At 50.3% G+C, this 22512-nt stretch overlaps 1 protein-coding gene across 3 annotated transcripts in view; it reads left to right on the top strand.

The window, feature by feature from the left end:
* Nucleotides 1–17452, top strand: part of ACVR1 (activin A receptor type 1) — a 45266-nt gene extending 27814 nt beyond the window's left edge. For all 3 annotated transcript variants that reach the window (XM_063401080.1, XM_063401079.1, XM_063401078.1), the window contains exons 2-10: nt 617–689; nt 1248–1514; nt 1970–2187; nt 4560–4659; nt 5415–5561; nt 7193–7468; nt 10874–11071; nt 15175–15305; nt 16187–17452. In XM_063401080.1, the coding sequence (XP_063257150.1) occupies nt 638–689; nt 1248–1514; nt 1970–2187; nt 4560–4659; nt 5415–5561; nt 7193–7468; nt 10874–11071; nt 15175–15305; nt 16187–16321 (1524 nt within the window). In that variant the 5' untranslated portion in view covers nt 617–637 and the 3' untranslated portion in view covers nt 16322–17452. The remainder of the gene's footprint in view (nt 1–616; nt 690–1247; nt 1515–1969; nt 2188–4559; nt 4660–5414; nt 5562–7192; nt 7469–10873; nt 11072–15174; nt 15306–16186) is intronic.
* The last annotated feature ends 5060 nt before the right edge of the window (nt 17453–22512 follow it).

Here is a 22512-nt window from a genome sequence, read left to right as displayed (position 1 = left end):
GAACTGTTGCACAAGGTGTAGTTACCTGTCTGCAGCAGCAGGGAAATGGACTTGGGCCATTGAAAGGAAAATCCTTGAAGAAGCAACTTAACACTGGGAAATTACTCTCCAGAGAGCAGCATCTTCCTTAAACAGATCTCAATATTTTTCTTGCCATCCAGCAATGGATTTTGCTGGTTAATGGAAGTTATTCTGGCTTTTCTGGTGGAGATCTTTTCTGTTCCACTCAAAGCCCAGATAATACAATTTACAGACCACCTTCTCAGTTCACAATAATTTGGCTTTTTAATAACTGGTTCAAAGAATGTATCCTCTGTATTACATTCCTGCTTGGTACTGGCAGGGTTCATATTTCCTTACTGCAAGCTTCTGTATCGACACAGTAGTTGCATGTGAGATCTGTGAATCTAAAAAGGCATTCTAGTAATTGCATGGATTTTATAGGTGAAGGAAGGTATTTAGGAAATAAGACAGTTAAATAGGAGACCAGTCAGTGTTGGGTTGTGTTTTGTGTAAGGAATTGATGAAAGACATTGCTGAATGCTGCTATTGGGGTGCTTGCAGTTCTAGACAGCAGCGGAAGCAGTCAGAACTCTCATGTCTCTCTTTTCTGCAGCTGCAGGTGGTTGATGGAGTTATGATTCTCCCTGTGCTGATGGTGATGGCGTTCCCATCTCCGAGCTGGCAAGGTGAGTGTTTTGTGGGGTCTGTTTCCAGGTAACTCTTCCGTGATTGCTCCAGTGAGGGCACTGGGTTTGCAGAGTGACTTCTCTAACAGTTTACACAGCTGTGTGCACGTGAAGCTTTTCTGACAGCAGCGTGTTTAAGGTTTGCCTCAGAGAAACGGGAATAGTATTTCCAATGCTATGGAACGGCAGGAGTGGTTCATTTGAAGGTCTCTTGGATGTTTTGAGAGATGAGCTCCTGAAAGATGTGTACTCTACTTTGCTACTTCACAAACAGCCTTTGGAAAACATTGAATAAAAGCTTTCTGGGAGTAACTTTGTCTTCTCTGTTTGAAATTTTAACTTACTTGAGAGAGGTCTCTTGTGTCTGCTGTGACATATCTTTGTCATGCTGAAATAGCTGCATTAGAATCGTTACCTCCTACTTAGTGGGTCTTCAGCACTACCTGGAAACAATATCACTTCCCTTGAGCAGTTTTTATTGTCTTATGATTTGGTTACCTCTAACTGAAGCTATTAAGAACAGGATGATGTTTTTCCCTGTTCTCTTCCCTTTTGCAGATGATGAACGGAAGCTCAAGATGGTCCCCTACGAGTGTGTGTGTGAGGGCACATCCTGTGGGAACGGGGACCGCTGCCAGGGCCAGCGCTGCTTTTCTTCCCTGAGCATCAATGATGGGACTAAGGTTTACCAGAAAGGCTGCTTCCAGGTCTATGAGCAACGCAAAATGACGTGCAAAACACCCCCGTCCCCCAACCAGGCCGTGGAGTGCTGCCAGGGACACCTGTGCAACATGAACATCACTGCGCAGCTGCCCTCTTCCAAAGGTGAGAGCTGCATTCAGCAGTGCTGCATCTGGGGAAAGGAGAGGGGGCTGGCTGTGATCCGCTGTCTGGGGAGAGACATGGCTCCAGTGCTGGCTGAAGGAAGGGCTTCAGGGGCACAGGATGCCCTTGGTGCCCTGGTGCCCCCCTGGGGCTGCTGGCACACGCCTGCTGCCCGTGGGGTGTCTGGGGCAGGGGTTGCAGTGTGTGGTGGGGTCAGGATGGAGGCGCTGCCTGTGAGAGTGGCTCTGTGCAGGAGGGGGCTGTGGTTCCACAGGGAGCATCCTCCATGCAGGTGTGCTCACACCTGGCTGTGGCACGGCCTCTGTCACGCTGGGTGGGTACCCAGGTAAGGTTGGTGTCAGTGCTAATGGGTTGAAAGACTTTCTCTGGGAATCTGCAATTTTATTTTTTCCTCTCTGTTTTCACATTTTTTCCCTTCTTCCCTCTTTTCCAAGGGCAAACCTTCCAAGGAGAAGCTGCAGGTTACAGCATGGAAACACTAATCATCGTTATCCTGGCTCCCGTGGTAGTGCTGATAGTTTTTTCTGCAGTGGCTGTGCTGATCATACGGAGAATACAGAAGAACCACATGGAGAGGCTCAATTCTAGGGATGCAGAGTATGGCACAATCGAGGGCCTCATTGCCTCGAACGTGGGGGACAGCACGTTGGCAGTAAGTGACCTAGCTGTGTGCAGGGTGTGAGTTCCCCTCACTTCCAGACTCCCCTCTCCTTCCATGTGCCACATGGCTGAGAGCATGTTTTGCTGCCAGGGTGTGCCACCTGGCCTCAGGACTGGAGTGGTGCAGTTCCTGTGCTCCCAAAACCAGTATTAACGAATTTTAACCAAAAGATGGGTTTGGCAAGTGTAGGTCCTTTGATCTGGAGGATCACTCTGAGCTGTGTTTCTGGAAACAATGTCAGCACATCAAGGTAGAGTGTGCCTGACTGTTGGGTGGCCTGAAGTAATGGGAGAGGTGGAGAACTGTGTTTGATACACAACAGCCTGAAGGGTTGGGAAAGGTGGGATGCCAGGTGAGAAAGAAAATACAGATAATTTTGACGTTTAAAACCTTCAGACTGACTGCCATGATCTTGGTAGCACGACTCTGGGATGACTGGGATATCAGTGACATTTTGTTGATGGAAGAGCAGTGGGAGTTCTAAGAAATGCAATGCTTACTCAAAGCTCAGTTTTCACAATATGCTCTTGCTCATGCGGTCTCTAGAAAATATAATGAGCTGGGAAGTGTTCCCTTTCTGCAGGGTGACTGTCCCTTCCCCCTTCCCTGAGGCCAGAGCACAAATGTCCCAGCAGCTGTCCCTCACTTTATTGAGCAGAGCAAGTAAAGCTTCAGGCAGACAGAGTGTTTGTTCTGAAGCAGTGCAGAGTTTTCTTCTTGCATTGCTGAGATAAAATAGCCCCAGCATTAAGAGGCTGGAAAACATTTTCTATTTTGGTGCTGTCCCACCACAATGTGCTTTCAGTGCAGGGTTGGAAAATGGCCTGTGTCTGTTAATATTCTTTTTTTCCTTTTTTTGCAATGCCTTTGGCTCTCTCTATCAGCCCACAAGGCTGGTTCCATGTTACTGGTTTAAAATGCCCTCTCTTGATGTATCCACCATGGCCCTGGAGTGTGTGCAACTGGAGATCTGCCCTTAAGCACTGACTTCCAGCTTTTACCAGCTCCTCTGCCTTATCTGTGCAAGATCATTTCAGGCCATTTGCAAACCTTCTGTACTTCTAGTTAGTTAACGGTACTTGGAAATGGTGACAAAACCTGTGAAGATTAAATCAAAATTCTGTTTCAGAGAGCTGTGAGGGCTTGGCCTGGTGGAGCAGCCAGACCCTCTGAGCAGTGGTGCCAGCGCTGCCTCCTGGTGTGGCTGATGCACAAAATGTGATTAAATGGTCGTTCCTGTGCCTAAATGTTCATCTAAACAGCAACTCTTCTAGATTCCAGATTTTTCTTCTCCATTGTGTTTTAAGTCACTGGTTTTGTCAGACATTAGGTAGGTTTACATTTAGGATTAGTCTCTGCAGTGTAGCAAGTGCTTAAAGCCCTAAGCTGCTTAGTGGGCATGGAAGGAGCTCTGGCCTCCTCAAATCTTGTTTTTACAGTTGCTGTAGATAAGTTTGGGAATGTTTTTTTGTTTTTGTTTCTTTTGTTTTGGCTCTGATGCAGGCATGAAGGAAAATGAGCCCTCAGTTCATGTTAAAAACTAAGGTAGTCTCTGTCACTCCTAGATTATCTTTTTCTTGAACACTCATTAAGAGGCTGTTAGAAGAAATGAGATTTCATGGATATCTGGTTCAAGCACAGCAATGCAGTTTTGTGGAAATAATAGAAAGTTGGTTACACTTAGGCTTTTTTATCCTATTTTCCTGTGTAAAGAAAGAGTCCAGCAATAGTTGTTAATGCTGTGAACTAATACAAAACTCCTGGCTGTAAAAGTAGCTGGACATTAGCATTTTACAAGGCTAATGGGATTTTAACATTCAATCAGGATCTCTCTCATGTTTATTGTAAGCTTACAGCTCAAAGTCTGCTTTCTATGCACTAAAAATACCAGAAACTGATAAAGTTTTTAATGAAGAATTGTTACAGAAGTTTTTCTGGAGTATCAATGGCAAATCTTGTGTAGGTGATGCTGGTAAATCCCCTCACCTCGTTTATTTGAAAACTGGTTTTGGTTTTAAATACCTGCACCAAGCTTGAATAGGTATCAGAAACAGAACTGAGAGCACGTAAGGTAAGTAAAGGAAGAGGGAAGTGCTGAAAAAGGGTGGAATCTTATGAGAAAGGATAGCTGGTAGGCCAGGAGTGGGCTTCCAGTGCACAAACATCTATTGTCATATATTTATTACACTTATTAAACAAATAATGACCTACTAAACAAATGCTCTTTGACCCTGAGTAACCAAAGGGCATCCCCAGAGCCACAGATGCCCCTGAGTTTTAATGTAACCTATCCTTTGTGCTTGTAAACAGGGAAAGATGGGGTTTCTCACAGGTTCTAAACTTCTGTTTTTCCTTCTGAACAGGATTTGTTGGACCATTCCTGCACATCTGGAAGTGGCTCTGGACTTCCTTTCTTGGTGCAAAGAACAGTGGCTCGCCAGATCACTCTTGTGGAGTGTGTGGGTCAGTGTCTTCTGGGTGTTCAGCTTTTTGTAGGGCTTTAGTATTAATTTTAAGGATTCATTAAATTTTTCTTCAGCATATTTTTATTATTAATTGAGCAGTGTTAAGTTTGAGTTTAGGAAGCATTTGGGTCAAAGATACCTGCAGGCATTGACCTTGAGCTGAGATGCTGTGCAGGCACTGAAGAGGTGAGGGAGCTGTTGGGGTAAAAGGCTTGGCTTGCAGACAGAGTGTCCTGCTCTCCACAGGACAGGGCTTGGTTTGGGTGGGGTTGGTGATGGTTTTAATCCTTTTTTTGTTTATGGATGGGTTTGGTTTTTTGTTTTTTTAAAATCATCATTTTGTGTTTCTGCAAGGGCTTTTGATGGAATAGGAATGTAAAGGCTCTGTCCCCAGCATTACATTTCCTTCCTGTCCTCCCCGCTGCAGAGTTCACAGCTTTGTGTTGAGCACACTGACCTTGCCGTGTGCTGCCTAAGTCACTGCAACTGCAAAAGCACTTTCACTGCTGCTGGCTGGAGGGTGACAGCCCCCAGTTCAAACCCTCTGTACTGCACTGCTGTGCAGGGAGGAGAATCCACACTCACAGTCAAAGCAGACAGGGAAAATGAGGGATGCTGGAGCACAGTGTGACACAGTGGTAGGAAGTGCACGCAGGGGTAATCAGAGTCCTGGTGGGATATTTGGTTCATGACAGTTCTGCCTGCTGAGGGCTGTTTGTTTGTTGACACTTCTCCTGTGCTTTCCCCCACCAGGAAAGGGCCGTTACGGAGAAGTTTGGAGGGGTCAGTGGCAAGGAGAAAATGTTGCTGTGAAGATCTTCTCTTCTAGGGATGAGAAGTCCTGGTTCAGGGAAACTGAGCTGTACAACACTGTGCTGTTGCGGCATGAGAATATTTTAGGTAAGCAGGACAGGCACATTCTGTGTCCTGGTGAGTCTGGTTAAAGGTGAGTTACCTGGACAGGGCGCCTGTGAAGCACAGCACGCCCACCAGGCAGCTCAGGCTCTAGGTTCTCGTGTTGTGATAAATTGCTGAAGAGAGATTTCCAGGGAGAGACTTCCAGGAGGGGCTGAGTGTCAAAGGGGGAATGTGTGATGGCAGCTGTGACTTGCTGCTCTGCAGTGTCCCAGCAGGAAGGAGTTAATCCAGCAGATGAGCCAGGGCTTGGCAGCTGAGCACTGAGAGCAGTGGAGGTGCCACAGACCCCTGTGGAGGGGACTGGCTCCAGCAGCTCTCAGTGCAGGGTCCTGCACAGTCTGTCGGGGGAGCCCTGGTGGATCTGTGCTGGCTTGTAATCTCAGTTGCCCTGCAGAAATGGAGGAGAAAAGGTGGGCAGGAGTTTATAATGAGATTTAGGGATTTGAATACTTTTCCTTGTGGCTAAGTAAAGTGCAATATGAATCCAGTATTCTCTTCTGTTTAACTGTTCTGCTCAGGGTGAGAGTAAGCTCCTTTGGTGTTTAAACTTCAGCTATAGCTGCATGATGTATCTTTTTCTCTGTAAATAGAGAAGTAAATGAACCTTGTGCATTGCTCATAGCTCATGTGCTTGGTTCTGAGAACTGGGAAAGTGGTTTTGTTGTGTTGGACCATGTCTGAGGTTTAAGCAGCCCTTTGATTCCTAACAGATGTGCCCTTCTGTCACTGCTGTGCCACCTCTGCAAATAAAAGCAGCAGCACATTTTCTGAGTGCTGACACTGCCTCACCTAAAATCCATCTTCAATCAGTTTTCCTTCAGCTCCTTATTCTTGCTTCCTGTCAGAGAACGTTCCCTGGCTCTGTAGCTCACCCTGCTAGACATTTATGCGTTTCCTGAAGCAGTTCCTTTGTTACTAAAAAAATAATTTGGTGGCCTCCTGAAATGTGAATTATTGAACTTCCCAAGGGAGCAAGTGACTTGGCTGAAATTACATTGCATATTTCCCTTGGTGCTCTGCCTGTGTTTAGTCTTTCTTGATAACTGTCAAATTTGTTGGCTATTTTAGAGACTTTTTTTAGATGCAATATTAAACAATATCACAGATTAGAGAAATGTCACATTGTGCACAAGCCTGACTTTGGGAGAGAAGGCAGTGGGTGTTCTTTCTGACAAATGTATGTGAGCTTTACATAAACGTGATTTGTTCCTTTGATTTGGGAATAAATTTTTTGTTGTTCCCAGCTAAAGCTGTTGAGGTCACTATGTGGATATATGCAGAGGTGACAGGAAAGGAGCTTCCCCTGAATTCGGGGTTTAGTTTTAAGACATGACATTTTTGAAGACAGTTCTTGAGGTTCATGAGTTTTGAACAAGTTGTGCGTTGCAAGAGGGGCCAGCAGCACCGATTCACCTCACCACAGAATATTCAGAGCTGGAGGGGGCCTGCGAGGATGGAGTCCCACCCCTGAGTGGATGGCCTGTGCGGGGTCAAGCCCACGGCCCTGGCACTATCAGCACCCCGCTCTGACGGACCCGGCTGCTTTTCTCGGGGAGTCTCGAAGGAGCCCTGTCAGTTCATTTTCTTGTTTCTCCTTCTTCCTCTCCCTCTAGGTTTTATTGCGTCTGATATGACTTCCAGGAACTCCAGCACGCAGCTGTGGCTGATCACACACTACCACGAGATGGGCTCTCTGTACGACTACCTGCAGCTGACCACGCTGGACACGGTGAGCTGCCTGCGCATCGTGCTGTCCATCGCCAGCGGCCTGGCGCACCTGCACATCGAGATCTTCGGCACGCAGGGCAAGCCGGCCATCTCGCACCGCGACCTCAAGAGCAAGAACATCCTGGTCAAGAAGAACGGGCAGTGCTGCATCGCCGACCTGGGTGAGCCCTGCACGCAGCCACTGCTGCCTGGCTGCGGCCGGAGGGGCGGGGCTGCCGTGCCCTGGAGCGGCGAGTGACCCCACGGGTGTCCGTGAGCCGGGAGTGACCCCACGGGTGTCCGTGAGCCGGGAGTGACCCCTGGCATGTCCCCGGGCCCGCGGTGACCCCGCAGTGTGTCCGTGACCCCTGGCGTGTCCCCGGGCCCGCGGTGACCCCTGGCGTGTCCCCGGGCCCGCGGTGACCCCGCAGTGTGTCCGTGACCCCTGGCGTGTCCCCGGGCCCGCGGTGACCCCGCACTGTCCCCGGGCCCGCGGTGACCCCTGGCGTGTCCCCGGGCCCGCGGTGACCCCTGGCGTGTCCCCGGGCCCGCGGTGACCCCTGGCGTGTCCCCGGGCCCGCGGTGACCCCTGGCGTGTCCCCGGCTGGCGCTGCCCGCCGTGGCCGGCAGGTGGCGCCCGCAGCCCGGCCCCGCTTTGGGGCGTTTTGCTGCGTTTCCGCTGTTGATCCATTCCCGCATCCCAGAGGATGCCGTGGTTGGATTTCATTTCTGAAATGATGCGTGTCCTCCCACAGACCTCTGAGCCGTGTGCTCGCTGTCCCAGCGCTGTAGCTCTGTCCAGCTGGAGGCGTGCACAGCGTTCTGTGAGTCACTGCTGGGTTCACTGGGAGCAGCTGCTTTGGAGTTGAACACGATGGTGCCGAGGAGCAGTCACAGCAGCGTGGCTTGTTCACACCTTGGAGGGATGAATGACAGTAGCTTTTTTTCTTTTCTCTGAAGATAAGGGAGAAAAGAGTGGTAGAACAGTATTGGGGCACCATTGCCTAGGAAAAAAGTGTATCAGGAGATTGGAATTTTTAAAATAATAATTCTACTGCATAGTTTCTGTCACTTGTGCCTGAGGGATTTGAGATAGAGACAAGGAAAACATGAAAGCCACATACTTGAGTCTCTGGAAATTTGCTGTGGGAATAGTAACAAATGGAGCAGTAAATTGAAAATACAAAGCGTCAGAGACTGGCTTTTAAATAAATTTGTAGTTCACTCTGAGAGGTGCAGCACATCCTGGCATTGACTGACATGACACTGGTTCAGTGAAATCTATTACTCTATTTGTGGAGAGGTTTCAGATGTTCGAGAGATTTTTCCAAGAGAGCACAGCAGTCAACTCTTCCTGATTAGTTTTTATGGTGGCTAAATAGCTATTTTTTAAAATGTGCACTCCTCAGACATGTGTTTGTCACGTTTTTCCTATGTTCCTCCTCTGCAAGGGAACTGACCAAAGAATTTGTTGCTTCTGGCATTGATGCCCGTTCTTCTGTGAGGCTGTGTCTTGTTTCCACCCTCTGCTCTGCTCCTCTCGGGGTGCAGAGCTGGGAGCTGCTCTGGCCCAGCACCAGCAGCTGCAGCAGCAGCAGTGCTGGCTCAGATATGCTGTGTGACAAAGTCCAGGAGTGGATGTCATTCCTGCCTGTCTGTCAGCTGGGGAAAGCTCTGCCTTTGTGCTCCCAAAGCCGTGCCCGTGCCAGTGCTGGCTCTGAGCTGAGCAGCTCTCAGTCACAGCTGGCAGCATGCAAAACATCCTGCAGTGTGCAGAAAGGATCTTGCCAAACCGCTGTGTTCCTTTTTAGGAACTGGTATCTTAAAGCAGGAGCTGCTCTGCCATGCACTCAGTGCCCCTCAGTTCCTTGAGAGCTCCTGGGGGAAAGAGGCCCTGGAGTGGAGCAGGATCTGCTTCCCCACTCCCAAAGAGCCGGGGTGCCTCTGTGATGGGAACCAGGTTACAGCCCTGTGTCCCCTGACCCCACTGCCCCAGCTCCTTGCTCTGTGGTGTGTGGGGTGCTGACTTGCCTCCCTTGGCTGTAAACCTTGACCTGTCGACCTCTGGAATCTGTTTTGCTCAGTTTGGGTGAAATTTTACAGCTTTTATCAAAGTGTTCTCCAAAGTCTTGACGTTTTCTGAGTTGGCCAGGAAATGTGGTTTCTAACCTTTGTTTGCTATTGCAAGCTTTTTTAAAAGAAAAATTGTAAACCATACACACTGTATAATAGAATCTAATATGAATTTAAAATAGTACATACATGTGTGTGTCAATATTTGATAAAAGTACTTGGATCTGGGAGCAGACGTGTCATCAGTCCTGGGTCATGAGATGGTACACAGGGTGTCCCTAAGACAGGGGGACAAACATTTTAGCAGAGCTTGTTGTGATAGGCCAAAACTGAAAGAGGGTCGATTTACATTAGAAATAGGAAGTGTTTTACAGTGGGGCTGGGGATGCCCTGGCACAGCTGTGGCTGCCCCTGGATCCCTGGCAGTGCCCAAGGCCAGGCTGGACACTGGGCTTGGAGCACCTGGGACAGTGGAACGTGTCCCTGCCATGGCAGGGGTGGCACTGGATGAACTTTAGGATCCCTTCCAATCCAAAGTATTCTGTGATCTTTCTAGAGATGCCATAAGCATATTCTTATCAGCTTGAAATACCTTGAAGTGCATTTGAATTGTAGAAAAGTATTTTCCAAATTTTTGTTACGTTAAAGAACGGACTGTTCTTTGGAAAGGGAAGCAAATGAATGATCTGGTGATAGATTAGTTTTTGTGGGACTGAGGTAAAAAGCCTTTTAAGGTTCACCTAAAATAAACTCCTGTTAAATGCAAATAGCATACGTCATTCTTAGATTTGTTGAGGAAATTGGGGAGAGTTGTGCTGCCCGCTGTGTTGCTTGGCTCTGCCGTGCACCCACTGCTGCTCAATTTGCAGTGCTCTCTGTTTACCGTGGCCAAATGAGTGCTCTGTGTGTTTCCAAATTTACAGTAATTTAGTCCTTCACATAATGTTCTCTGCTTAAATGTTTAGTAATTAGTAGAAACCAGGTAGAGTGGTTTTGTCTGACTCATTTTAGATCTGCTTGAGGATGTTTATTTTTTGAGCTGCTGCAAATATGGTGTTTTTTGTTTTCCAGCTTTATTTTTTTAACTTGTGTGTATCCTTCGTGCAGTGTTTTTCTCCTCCCTTCCCCACAGTTTGGGTGTATCCACCTACCCAAAAGGTCTATAAATAAATTTGAATGCCGTGTAAATTGTTTTCTTCTAGGCAGCAGCTGTTTGCCCTCTGTGTATCCATGCCCGGAGTGCTGGGGACATCCAGTGGCTGCAAAACACTTGATGACAATGTTTTGCAAGAGTGCAATAAAATGCTTGATGATAATCCCTTGATGGGCCTGTCTGTGGCCTCAGGGACTGGTTTTGCTGGCGGGTTTGGAGCTGACCCCGTTGGTCTTTGGACAGTTGAGCCCTTGGCTCCTCTTTCAGAAACCATCCCATGGGGTCACTGCTCCTGGGGGCTTTAACTGTGTGCTGCTACAGCTGAAGGGGACCTAACAGTGACTTTTTTTGTGTCCTTCAGGCCTTGCAGTCATGCATTCCCAAAGCACAAACCAGCTGGACGTGGGGAACAACCCCCGCGTGGGCACCAAGCGCTACATGGCCCCGGAGGTGCTGGACGAGACCATCCAGGCCGACTGCTTCGACTCCTACAAGCGCGTGGACATCTGGGCCTTCGGGCTGGTCCTCTGGGAGGTGGCCCGGCGCATGGTCAGCAACGGTGAGAGCTGGGCACTGCCTGCCGTGGCCCCAGGACAGGGGAGGAGGTGCTAACTCATGGCAGAGCACTGCCACAGTGTGCACAGGGGCACGCTGGGCCTCCACGGCGGTTCGGTTCCTGAAACGCTGAGGAAGCTCTTGGTGTGTTTCTGTTAAGGGAGAGAAGAGAGTCCCCTGCTCACTCTAAGTCCTGGTGAGACCTAATTCATACCAAATAGCTAAGTTAAAACTTTAGATCACAAAGTTCTTCCTTGTGTCGTTAAACCATAGTGAACATTTGTAGGTGTCTGTTCCTCATGACAAACCCTAAAGGACAGAAAGAAAATATACAGGAAGTGCAGAAGGTATCAGAATTCAGGACTGCTTTTGCTTTACCGAGTTGGAGTGCAGCACTGGCCTGTGCACAGGTACAGTTCTGGTCCTGGACACAGCTATTGCTGCAGCAATAGGCTTTGCTCTTGAATGAGCAAGGGTGGATGGTGCTGGCAGCTTCACCAGCTGGTGGAGCTCAGGGGACTGCAGGGGACTGCAGACCTCTACCTGCTTATAGGTGCATGCTTGGGGAATTTTATTCTGACTGAGCTCAGTGCCACCATGGAAGAACTTAAGGTGATGCAGATCTGTCTCTGCACTGGTCATGCCAGGACACTCTGGAGCTTCAGGTGCTGGGATACTATTGCACAGAACCACCTGCACTGTACTCCTGGCTGTTGCTGTAATTCCATGCCCATGCACTGGTTGGGATGGAGTAAACATCTTCCCTCACTTCTGTGTGTTGAGCTGTGTGGAATCATTGTGGGTCAGGTGGTTGCTCTGATAACCTGTTTGCTTTGCAGTGGGACTTTGGCACTGGGAGTGAGCCTGCAGGGGCAGGGGTGTGGGGGTGTCTTGGGGGCCAGAGGCTCTCATCAGCTCCCTGTGCTCTCCAGGCTCATGGGCAGCCTTCCAGTGACTCGGCCTGGGTCAGTGCTTCAGCTCACAGACACCTTGGACTTGTTCTAACATGATTACTAAGTCTGGTAGTTCTTCACTTTTATTGATTTATTATGTTTTTAATTTTTTTTATTTTTTAAAAAAACTTACTCAGTGATCCTCCAGGTCACACAGTGTTTCTTGGTATTTTCTTGTTTAGTATGAGGAGGAAGATGTGATAGGAAGCTCCTCTGGCACAAACAAGAACTCGTGTGTTGTCTGTGTGCAGCAGGAGGAGCCAGCCAGCGTTTTCTCAGTACTCAGACTGTGATTTCAGTCCCTAAGCCGTGTTTGCCTCTCACAAATAGAGCAGTGCTGGTTCCCTGGAGTGTCCCCTGCTCTTGGAATGTGCTCCCTTGGTTTGGTGCTTGCCTGGTGCCTGGACTCACTGCTCAGATCCTTGGGCATTGTCAGGGTTGTTCCCAGGGCTCTGGTCTTGTTCAGCAATGACAGTAACACCAGAAGCTCAGAGGTGGTTCCTATTCAAAGGAAGGCTGGAGTGTGGTTGTCGTTCCCTGTGCGAGGCTGGAGCTCTGCTGTGCTTTGTGTGGGGTTGAGCAGTGAGATTTGTGCACGCACAGGACAGGCTGGGCTTAAAATCAGCTGAGGGCCATGGACATGCTCCCAGGGCTGGAGCCCCTCTGGGAGAGCTGGGAATGTTCCCCTGGAGAAGGGAAGGCTCCAGGGAGGGCTCAGAGCCCTGGCAGGGCCTGAAGGGGCTCCAGGAGAGCTGCAGAGGGACTGGGGACAAGGGCTGGAGGGACAGGACACAGGGAATGGCTCCCACTGCCAGAGGGCAGGGATGGATGGGGGATTGGGAAGAAGTTCTTCTGGGCTGTGAGGGAGGTAAGGCCCTGGCACAGGGTGCCCAGAGCAGCTGTGGCTGCCCCTGGATCCCTGGCAGTGTCCCAGGCCAGGCTGGACGGGGCTTGGAGCAGCCTGGGGCAGTGGAAGCTGTCCCTGCCATGGCAGCGGGTGGAATGGGATGGGCTTTAAGGTCCCTTCCCTCTCAAACCATTCTGGGAGTCTATGAGGTGACAGGGAGTAAAGGTAGGGAGCCCCTGTGGTACCTGTGAGTTGTAGCTGATTCAGAGCAGAAAGGCAGCAGCCCCAGCAGAGCAGAGGGCGTGCTGGAATGGCAGAAGTCACCTGCAGGCCGTGCAGGAAGCGCAGTGTGGGCTCTGCTGCAGGGCCTGGGTGTCCGGGCAGTGGCGAGGGCAGCGTGCCACGGGTCAGTGCCACGCTGTGGGACAGAGGTGAGGGGCTCCCTGGCACACTGAGGGCTGCTGCAGAGCAGGGGGCTCCCTCGGGGCTGGACAGCAGCTCAGAGCACTCCGCAGGCACCACTGGAGTAAAGGCCAGCCCCGCTTCCTTTGTCTTCAGTACTGCCTGTGTTCTGCAGCACTGTGTGCCCTGTGCTTGGGAAAGACCACATGACAATAGTGAACTGCAGCCAGACGCTCTCTGCAGTGTAAAGTTCATCTGTAATATCCTCGTGGCCCCGGAGTGCGTTCAGAGCTGTGACACAGCTGGGGGTGGGTGCTGGTCTCCTGTGAAGCCCTGGCTGTGCCTGCAGGGGCACGGGTGGGTGGTGTTCCTGAGGACTCGCAGTGAGCTGGTTCTGGGCTGAGGCAGGAGAAGGATGAGGGCAGGAATCCAGCCCAGCAGGCCATGGTTGGTGAATGCTGTTGGGAATTGCTCTGAGCAGGAGGATGGGTGATGCTGCTTTGTGCAGCACATATCATTTGTCCTGTGCCCATGTCAGAACAGCACTGGGCAAGCTCTGAGGCTGCCCAGTGCTTCTGGTGGGAGCTTGCTTGGGAGCCGTGTCTCCAAATCACCCTACTCTTCTCCAAGGTACTTGTAATTTCCTGAAGACTGTTTCCCTTTTTGACTAATCATCACAGACAGGGGTTTACAGATTTTTGCAGAATATGCATAGAATATCTATTGGACTTTGGTCTTCATCTCCAATAGAACAGGAAAACAAAAATTCAGCTGCTGTAGGAAAGACTGAGCACCTCTTTTCAGCTTCAGGGTATCTGAAGCAGCAGAGACTCTCCTGGATTTCCTGTCTGGCTGTGGGACAGCAGGTTTCAGTCTGTTGTTCCCAGCTGTCAGCAGCAGCCATTTGATGTTCCTGCTGGACACACAGGGCCTCATTAGCTCCGGCGTTTCCCACACTGCTGACCCAGATGCCTGTCTTTGAACACCAGTTTGTGAATTGGCTTCCTGAGAAAGTTGTGCTCCTGTAGATGGTTTGTGAGCCTGATCCAGGGAGGAAGCAGAGAGCTGTGGGTGTGTCTGGGGAGCAGGCAGAGGGGCTCCAGCCCGGCAGCTCTGTGAGTGGCTGGGGGAGCACACACACAAACTCCGGGTTCAGTGCCTGGGACATGGCCAGGTTGGTTTCAAGACCAGGCTGGACGGGGCTCAGAGCACTATCCTGGGGTATCCTGGGGTAGTGGAAGGTGTCCCTGCCCTTTGCAGGGCAGGGATGAGATGGGCTGTAAGGTCTCTACCAAACCAAACCAAACTGTGATTTTATGAGGGTGCATTGAGCTCCTCCTGAGTGCCACGGGCTCTCGGGTGTTTGGCTTTGTGATTGTGTGTGGTGCCAGTTACACTGGGGATTTTACTCTTTTCATAACAAGGAATGAAACGCTTTGAAGCACCAGCTTGAGGGGCTGTGGATTCTGACATGCTTATTGGACTTTCAGGAGTTACAAAAGCACCAAAGTGTGTGTTGAGCCTGTTAGAAACCCCAGTGCAGACCTTACATTTTTGCATTTCCTGGTGGAAATTTTGGTAGGCAGGAAAGCTGCATGTGTTACAAAACGTGGCCTTTTGGCAAGGGATTTACTTCTCATCCTTCCAGCTCCAGCATCTGCAAAGTGGCTATGGCTCATGCTTTGTGGGTTACACTATGAGCCAATTAATTAACATTTTGCATAGAAAAAGCTGTTTCTGGAGCAGTGAGTGCTGTTGTGTTGTTCAGGGGTTGCATGAATCTGCAGGGTTGATTTCTAAAGGATTTTTGTGCCTCTAAGACAGGTGGATTATGTGCTCCCTCTGCCTGCAGAAAGGCTGTTCACTTGCACAGTCCCTGAGTGATGTGTGTTTGTGTCTCACCAGGTATCGTGGAAGACTACAAACCACCCTTCTACGACTTGGTTCCGAACGACCCCAGCTTTGAAGACATGAGGAAAGTGGTCTGTGTGGATCAGCAGAGGCCCAACATTCCCAACAGATGGTTCTCAGACCCGGTCAGTGCTGGTCCTCCTCTGGCACAGTCACGGAGGCTTTTTCAGTTGTCACTTGCTGGGGGATGACCTCGATGGGCCTCATCAGCAGCGTCACCTCTGCAGGGGTTGGGAGGTGCTGGCCTGGCTGGGGGAGCTGGGGGAGCACTGACCACTGCCAGGTCTGAGCCAGTCACAGATGGGCCTTCTAGGAGCATTATACAGCAAAATCTTACAGCTGCTTTTTCCTCTGGGGGGAATTGAAGGGGAGAGAAGCTAGTCCAGGGCTTTCTATGGCTTACAAGCACACCCAACAGAATGCCTGTAAGATAGGGGCTGTTGTTCTTTCTGGAAGACTGATGCTCAAGTTTGTTTTTCTTCATCAGTATCAGTCTGGCCTCTCCAGGCTGCCCAGCTGTTTTGCCCTCACCCCTGGAGCTATGGAAGTCAGTTTGAAATCTCTGGGGCTGGGCAGGGCAGAGGGCCCATCTCTGAGGTTTGGGCGTGGAGCTGTGCCCTGTACTGGGAGCCCAGCCAGTTAAATCTTGCTGGGTATGGTGAAATCACAGGCAGAACTGCTGTACCTTCTCAGCTGCCTTCGTGGGTCTGCAGGAGTTGTTTCATTGAAGAGAAATTCTGTATAGTGTTTGCTTAATTAGAAAAAAACCCCACATCCATTGTTTAAAGTGACACTAGCTGGTCACTCCAGTCAGCCCAGGGCCACTTGTGCTCTTGGTTTAATCACATTGTCGGAGTTCAGGAGCTGTGCAAAGCTCTGTATTTGATAAATAGTGGAACACTCTGGAAATGGAGTGTTCATTAGGCACTGAAAGCTCTGTGTGGGTGCTTCCTTGGCTGGTTGTTTGTGACTGACCGTGTGCTGCGTGGTTTCTGTTCTTTGCCAGACGCTGACGTCCCTTGCCAAGCTGATGAAGGAGTGCTGGTACCAGAACCCCTCGGCCAGACTGACAGCCCTGCGCATCAAAAAGACTTTGACCAAAATTGACAATTCCTTAGACAAACTGAAAGCTGACTGCTGACCCTCTCCTCGTGGTGCTCTCCCGGCAGGAAGGCCTTGGCTGCCCAGGGGGCTCTGCCAGGAGCTGGGCCCTGCTCCCAGGGGCTGCTCGGGGCAGGAGCTCTGGGGGCAGCGGGGACCCCGCGCTGTCCGACTGCTCCGGGCGCGCCTGGCGGGCGCTGAGCACCCACTGGACGTGCTGTGGCTGAGCTGGTGGCCTGAAGGAAGACAGAGAAATCCTAAGACAAGATCAGGGCATTAAACAATGGCTTTGAACAGCTTTTTTTTATTCTGTTTTTCTTTTTTCCCCTTTTTTTTTTCTTCTCTTTTTTTTTTTTTTTTTTAAATATTTTATTTTAATTCTCCTAATCACTCCCAGGGTGAACACATGGAAGTGGTAAATTTTAATCAGCAATATTGCCTGTGCTTCTCTTCTTTATTGCACTAGGAATTCTTTGCATTCCTTACTTGCACTGTCACTGTTAATTTTAACGACATGACTTGCCAAAAATATGATTGGCTGTATCCTGCATTGATCTATGCCTGAGTAATAGGAAAAGAATTCGGTAAACTGAAAATGTAACTGTCAGACTTTAGCTGCATTTTACATGTGTACTGATGTTTACAATAATGCTGAACATTAGGAATTTCTTGTTTATCCAAAACTTGCAAATTATTTATTACTAGTGCACTTGCCAGTTTTTTAAACTGTAAAATAAGTGCATAAAGTTAAAGCTTATTTTTATGTGGCCTCTTTCATGATTTCTTACACAGACATTTTTGTAACACAATATAACCTGAAACATGAGTTGTTTTCTGTATTATCATGTTACAACTCGATAGTCACATTTTAAGTGCTTCACATTTGTAGGTGTGTGGTCTGTACCATATTTTAAGTTGGAATATGGAACGTATATATAGCCATTTCCCACAGGACCTTGTGTCTGGCTTCTTACTGATCTGGGAAAGGAAAGCAATGGAGGAGTTAACTAGAATATTAGGTCATGGATGCTGTGGGGAAAATGCATTTTATTTCTTCTAAGCTATATAATATGCATTTAAACTCTGCCAGAAAAATAACTATTTTGTTTTAATCTACTTTTTCTATTTAGTAGTTATTTGTATAAATTAAATAGAATGTTTTCGAGTCAAACGTCGGACTGCTTTAGTTGTGTTACTGCCTGTCAGTGATCAGGTGTCCTGGGAGACCCTGGGCTCGTGCCCCTCCGAGGTGCTGAGGCTGCAGGGGGGTGCTGGGCTCTCCTTGTCCCTGTGCCAGCCCTGTCCCTGTCCCTGTCCCCCAGCCCTCCCGTGGTCCAGCATCCCCAGCCCGTGGGGTCAGCTCCGGGAGCAGCAAAGGGTTCCCCGTGCCTGGACCTCTCCAGACACTCCTCTTCTTCCTTACGCCACGTGAAGGGGCCCAGGAGTGGCAGAGCCCTCTCATCCTTGGAAAAGAGCTCCCTTATTCACAGGCTTGGGATTCCCCTGGCGATCCAAGGCTCTGGGCAGTGAGCAGCCACTCCACGCTTCCTCTCTGGGGTAGGACACTTCTCTGAGGTTCCCTTCAGCACGTCAAGTCTGGCAGATTCTGCTCTGCTGCCTCTGTAACTTTTCCTTCTCAGCCCCTTCCTCCCTGTCCCATTCCAGCCGGGGGGAATGCCTCATTCCACACTGCTGCTGCAGCAGTGGGAGCCAAGCGTGTGCGGAAGGTGCTGAGAGACAGCGTGGGGTGGAGCTCTGCAGAGCAGCCTGAGCTGGCACCACCTGCCAGCTCTCTAATTAGATGTGATGAGATAAAACTGGGAAAAGCAGATTTGACGAGTTTTTCTCTTAGTTTGTAACAGGAATTCAAATACCTGAATGTTGTGGTTTGCTTTAAAAGGGGGTGTGTGAGCTGTGTGCTGGGCTGGCTGGGACACAGCTGCAGCCCGGGGGGTGGCAGTGGCACCGGGGGTCGGGCCTGGCCTGGGGCTGCTGCAGGGGACAGGTCACTGGTGACCCCTGCCAGGGGAGGAGCTGCCCTGCTGGGGGCTGAGGTGGCAGTGCCCGAAGCTCTGCTGTCCCCCGTGCCTGCTGTGACACCTGCGTGTGGAACTGGCAGCAGGGTTCAAACCAAGCAAGGCAGGCTCTGGTGGAGGTGCTTGGGGTGAGGCCAGCAGGGATGTCTGGACAGGCCGGGGTGACAGGACAGGTGACAGGTGGCACTGCAGACAGAGGGGACAGAGGCAGAGGTGGCAGTTCAGTGTGAGTGTGGAGTGTATGGTCAGGGTTTTGGTTGGAGTTTTCACCTTTCCAGTGTTTTCCAGTGCCAGGGCTTGGAGGAGAGAGACAGCCTGTTGTGCTGAGGGTTAGTGACGGCTCTGGCCGTGCTGGTGGAAGCTGGGCGGTGCCCTCAAGCACTGCCACACTGAGTCAGCATCTTACTGGGCATTAGGAGGATGGTCCTGTTAAATACCAGCTCTTTGTGCTGCAGCATCCTGTGCACTGTGCTGTGTTCTAGAACAGCACTGGCTGCAGGCTGGGAGCAGCTCTGGGCACTCCACAGAGCTCCCTTTGGACTGGGATTTTCCGGCCCCAGTGCTGGGTGCTGCCTGTAGCTGTGCTGGGGCTGCTGCAGGATATGGGGCCTGCAGCAACAACACCACGGCTCTCTCTCCACCCTCCTGTCAGGAGCTGTGCAGAGCCACAAGGTCCCCCTGAGCCTCCTTTTCTCCAGGCTGAGCCCCTCCCCAGCTCCCTCAGCCACTCCTGGGGCTCCATTCCCTTCCCCAGCTCCGTTCCCTTCTCTGAACACACAGGAGATAACCAACAAAAGGATAAAACCACAAACCATACGAACACCCCAGTAATACCTTCTCTCCTGGGTTGGGTAAAGAGGATTATCCAGAAAAGCCACTGGCAGGGTAACAGAGTCTGTCAGTGCCGGGAGTCCTGGGCACTCCTGGGTGTGCTGGCGAGGTCACGGTCGCTGCTGCTGCTCCGAGGACTGCCTTCTGCACAGCAAAGCATCCAGGGTTTATTTTAAACATATTTCACCCTCTGCTACTGAAGTACTTCTGGTCCAGGCATGGACTGAACTGTTTGAAGGGTTAGCCAGTGTGTGTGTTGGAGCTGGGTCGCTATTTGGCAAATGTGAATCGAGAAAGTAAGGAGGAATCTAATCATTTGCAGTTATTTGTTAGCAAGTTCTCATCCCTTGGCTTGGGAGAGGTCATTCACCACGGTGCTGTCCTAATGTAGAATTGCTGCTGAGGACAGCCAGGGTCTGTGCAGCCCAAAGCCAGCGGGAATGGCTGGGCTCCCTCTTGGGAACTGGAGTGTGGCAGGCCTGGGGGCAGAGAAGGGAAAACTCAGCGACAGCCAGGGAAGTATTATCTGTGCTCCGTGTGATTTAACCTCGTTTCCATGTGTCTGGACAGTCACAGAACATTTGTTGCTGCTTTTTCCTGGAGGTGTCAGGCCTTGGGCAGAGGGGGAGGTTCCAAGTGAAGGGAACACCCCAGCCTTCCACGCTATTTTTCCAGTGTGTTCATTAATCTGCGTTCCTCTAGTACCTCCACAAAAATCTAATCTTCTAAAGAGATTTGGAGTTCTTATATATAATCTGCTGCAGTAAGGGCGTCGCTGCGTTCATTACTATGGCGATGGCACAGGCAGTTCCCTCCCGGAGCTGAATTATTCATGTGTCTGGCGGGTTTGCGCTGCACCAGCCAGGACAGAGCTGGGATCAGAGCCTGCTGGGAGGGGCCTGCGAGGAAGAACAGCTCTGATGAGCAGGATTCAGCTGTCCTGGTGGTGGGGACAATCCCCAGCAGTTACAGGAGGAAGGCTGGATGGAACCAGAAGTGTGCCAGGTTTTCAGAGATGCAGGACACTGCTGGGAGCAGCCCGAGGCCGGGCACTCCAGTCAGGGTTGCTGTAAGGGAAGTCACCGAAGGCTTCTTCCCCCTCAGCTGGAACTTCCCTTGTGGGCCTTCTGGGCTGGGATTACCCATCAGAACACCATATGAAGCCTTCCAGAGTTTTATTTACCTGGATTAAACTGTTTTGATAGGGACAATTCTCTTCCCTGTGAGGCACAATGTCTGCTGTACAAAATGCTCAGCCTTGGCACAGCGGTTGGCACTGGAGAAGGGAAGCAAAGACATTCCAGGTGCTGTTCCATTTATAGAGAGAGAATCTCAATCACAGAACACATTTTAAAGAACAGGTTTGTGTGGGAAAAGTGTTTTATCCAATGTCGAGCTGCTGAGGTGCTGTGACAGGTGCTCTCACCAGGGAATAGCACCTTGGCTTTTCATTCCCAGTTAGAAGGGAAAACCCCACACCCTTCAGTGCCTGAGCCACGGAGCTGTGGCAGGACAGAGCCCAGTGTCCCCTTGGTACCACAGTGGCTGCCCTGTGTCACCCTGTGTGACATCCAGCACTGTGTCAAACCCAGAGTGCAGCCCTGGGGCTCCTGTCCCCTCCTCGGGGCTCTGCACTCCCAGCTCTGAACCTTGGGGGTGGATTTAAAAAATTACCTAACGTCAGTAATTAATAATTTATCTCCAACTGCAGCCCCTGCCCAAGCACTGACCACCTTCTCCAGTGCTGTCAGTGTCCCCTTCTACTGCCACAAAACTACCCTGAACTCCTAAAATCAACAGCATTCAGATACTGGCATCCCTGTCAGCAAGTCCAGATCTTGGTTTCTGTGCTAGCATCTTTTCCTCTCAAAAAATGAAAAGCTGTTGGTGTGTTCAGCTTCAACACCTGGATTTTTCTTCTTCCCATGGGTACGTGGAGAGATTTTTTTAAAAGGTTTTTTTGGGTGTTTTTTGGTGGCTTTCACAGCATGGAAAAGGCCATGCATACCTTCTCTCATCCCTGTGTATTGTTCTTCTGTTCAAGCTCAGAGATAAGCTGTGTGTCAACTGTGAAAATCTGTGCCAGAAGGAAACCATACCTAGCAAGGCCAGGGATTATTTTGTTAAAGACACTAAAACTTGCAGTGAGCTTGTTCTTGGGATCTCCAAAGATGATGACACCCTTAGTGTGCTGCCAGCTGGAGTCAATGACTGCATCTTCCCAATCTCCTCCCCCATGGGTCTCTGCAGCAGTTCTCTCTTATTTTCACCACTTCAAAATCCTTTTCCAAAGTTTCATAAATATTTCAGATCCACAGCCTAGATCTCCATTCTTGGAATGTTCTGGAGAACCCAGAGCCTTGGGCCGCGCTCCCGCTCCTGCGGTTCTGGGCTTTGGTTTGGTGTGTCCGGTGCAGGGCTGGCAGTGCAGGGAGCGCAGAGGAGCCGCTGCTGCCCGAGAGCCGTGGGAGCCCCATGGGAGCCCTGTGGGAGCTGTGGGAGCCCTGTGGGAGCTGGGAGCCCTGTGGGAGCTGTGGGAGCCCTGTGGGAGCCCTGTGGGAGCCCCATGGGAGCCCTGTGGGAGCCCTGTGGAGCTGTGGGAGCCCTTGGAGCTGTGGGAGCCCTGTGGGAGCTGTGGGAGCCCTGTGGAGCTGTGGGAGCCCTGTGGGAGCCCTGTGGGAGCCTTGGCCAGTGGCTATCGTGGGATTCTGTGGGAATTTTAAACACGTGACAGCCCCTCTTCGCTGGGGGCAAGGACACTGACACCAGTAAATAAAAAAAGGTATTTTGCTGTATTTTTTAATTGTTTGCTGAAGTGAGAGAACCTGAAATTGTGTCTCCTCTGCAAGCACTTAAAAAAAGGGTTTGCATGAGAAACTTGACACAATTCCATGTTCTCAGTGTCTTTTGCTCTGTTTTATGAGGACCTTGAATTCACATTAAACCTTTAGGAAAAGGGCTCTGGCCCTCTGCCTTATTCCAGCCTGGTGCCTTTGGCCATTACCAGTGGATGGTTCCATTTCCCTCTTGCTGTTTCTGGCAAATCTCCTCTCACTCCCCTGGGAGATGGTTCCAAACTGGGCCACTGGAAATTTCCCATTGGAAATATGATGGGTTGGGCTTAGGTAGAAAGAATGTCCCTGGATCCCTGGCAGTGTCCCCGGCTGGGTTGGACATTTGAGCTTGGAGCTACCTGGGACAGTGGAAGGTGTCCCTGCCCCTGGACAGGGCTTTGAGGTCTCTTCCAACCCATCTCATTCCATGATGAAATAATCTTTTAACTCCACTAATGCTCGCTCTTTGGGCACTCCTTGTGCCTGATGCTCAAATACTCCAAGCAGTTCCATTCCTGCCCTCCTCATCA

The sequence above is a fragment of the Prinia subflava genome, chromosome 6, assembly GCF_021018805.1.
Source record: "Prinia subflava isolate CZ2003 ecotype Zambia chromosome 6, Cam_Psub_1.2, whole genome shotgun sequence".
NCBI lineage: Eukaryota > Metazoa > Chordata > Aves > Passeriformes > Cisticolidae > Prinia > Prinia subflava.
This window is presented reverse-complemented; position numbering and strand designations above follow the sequence as displayed.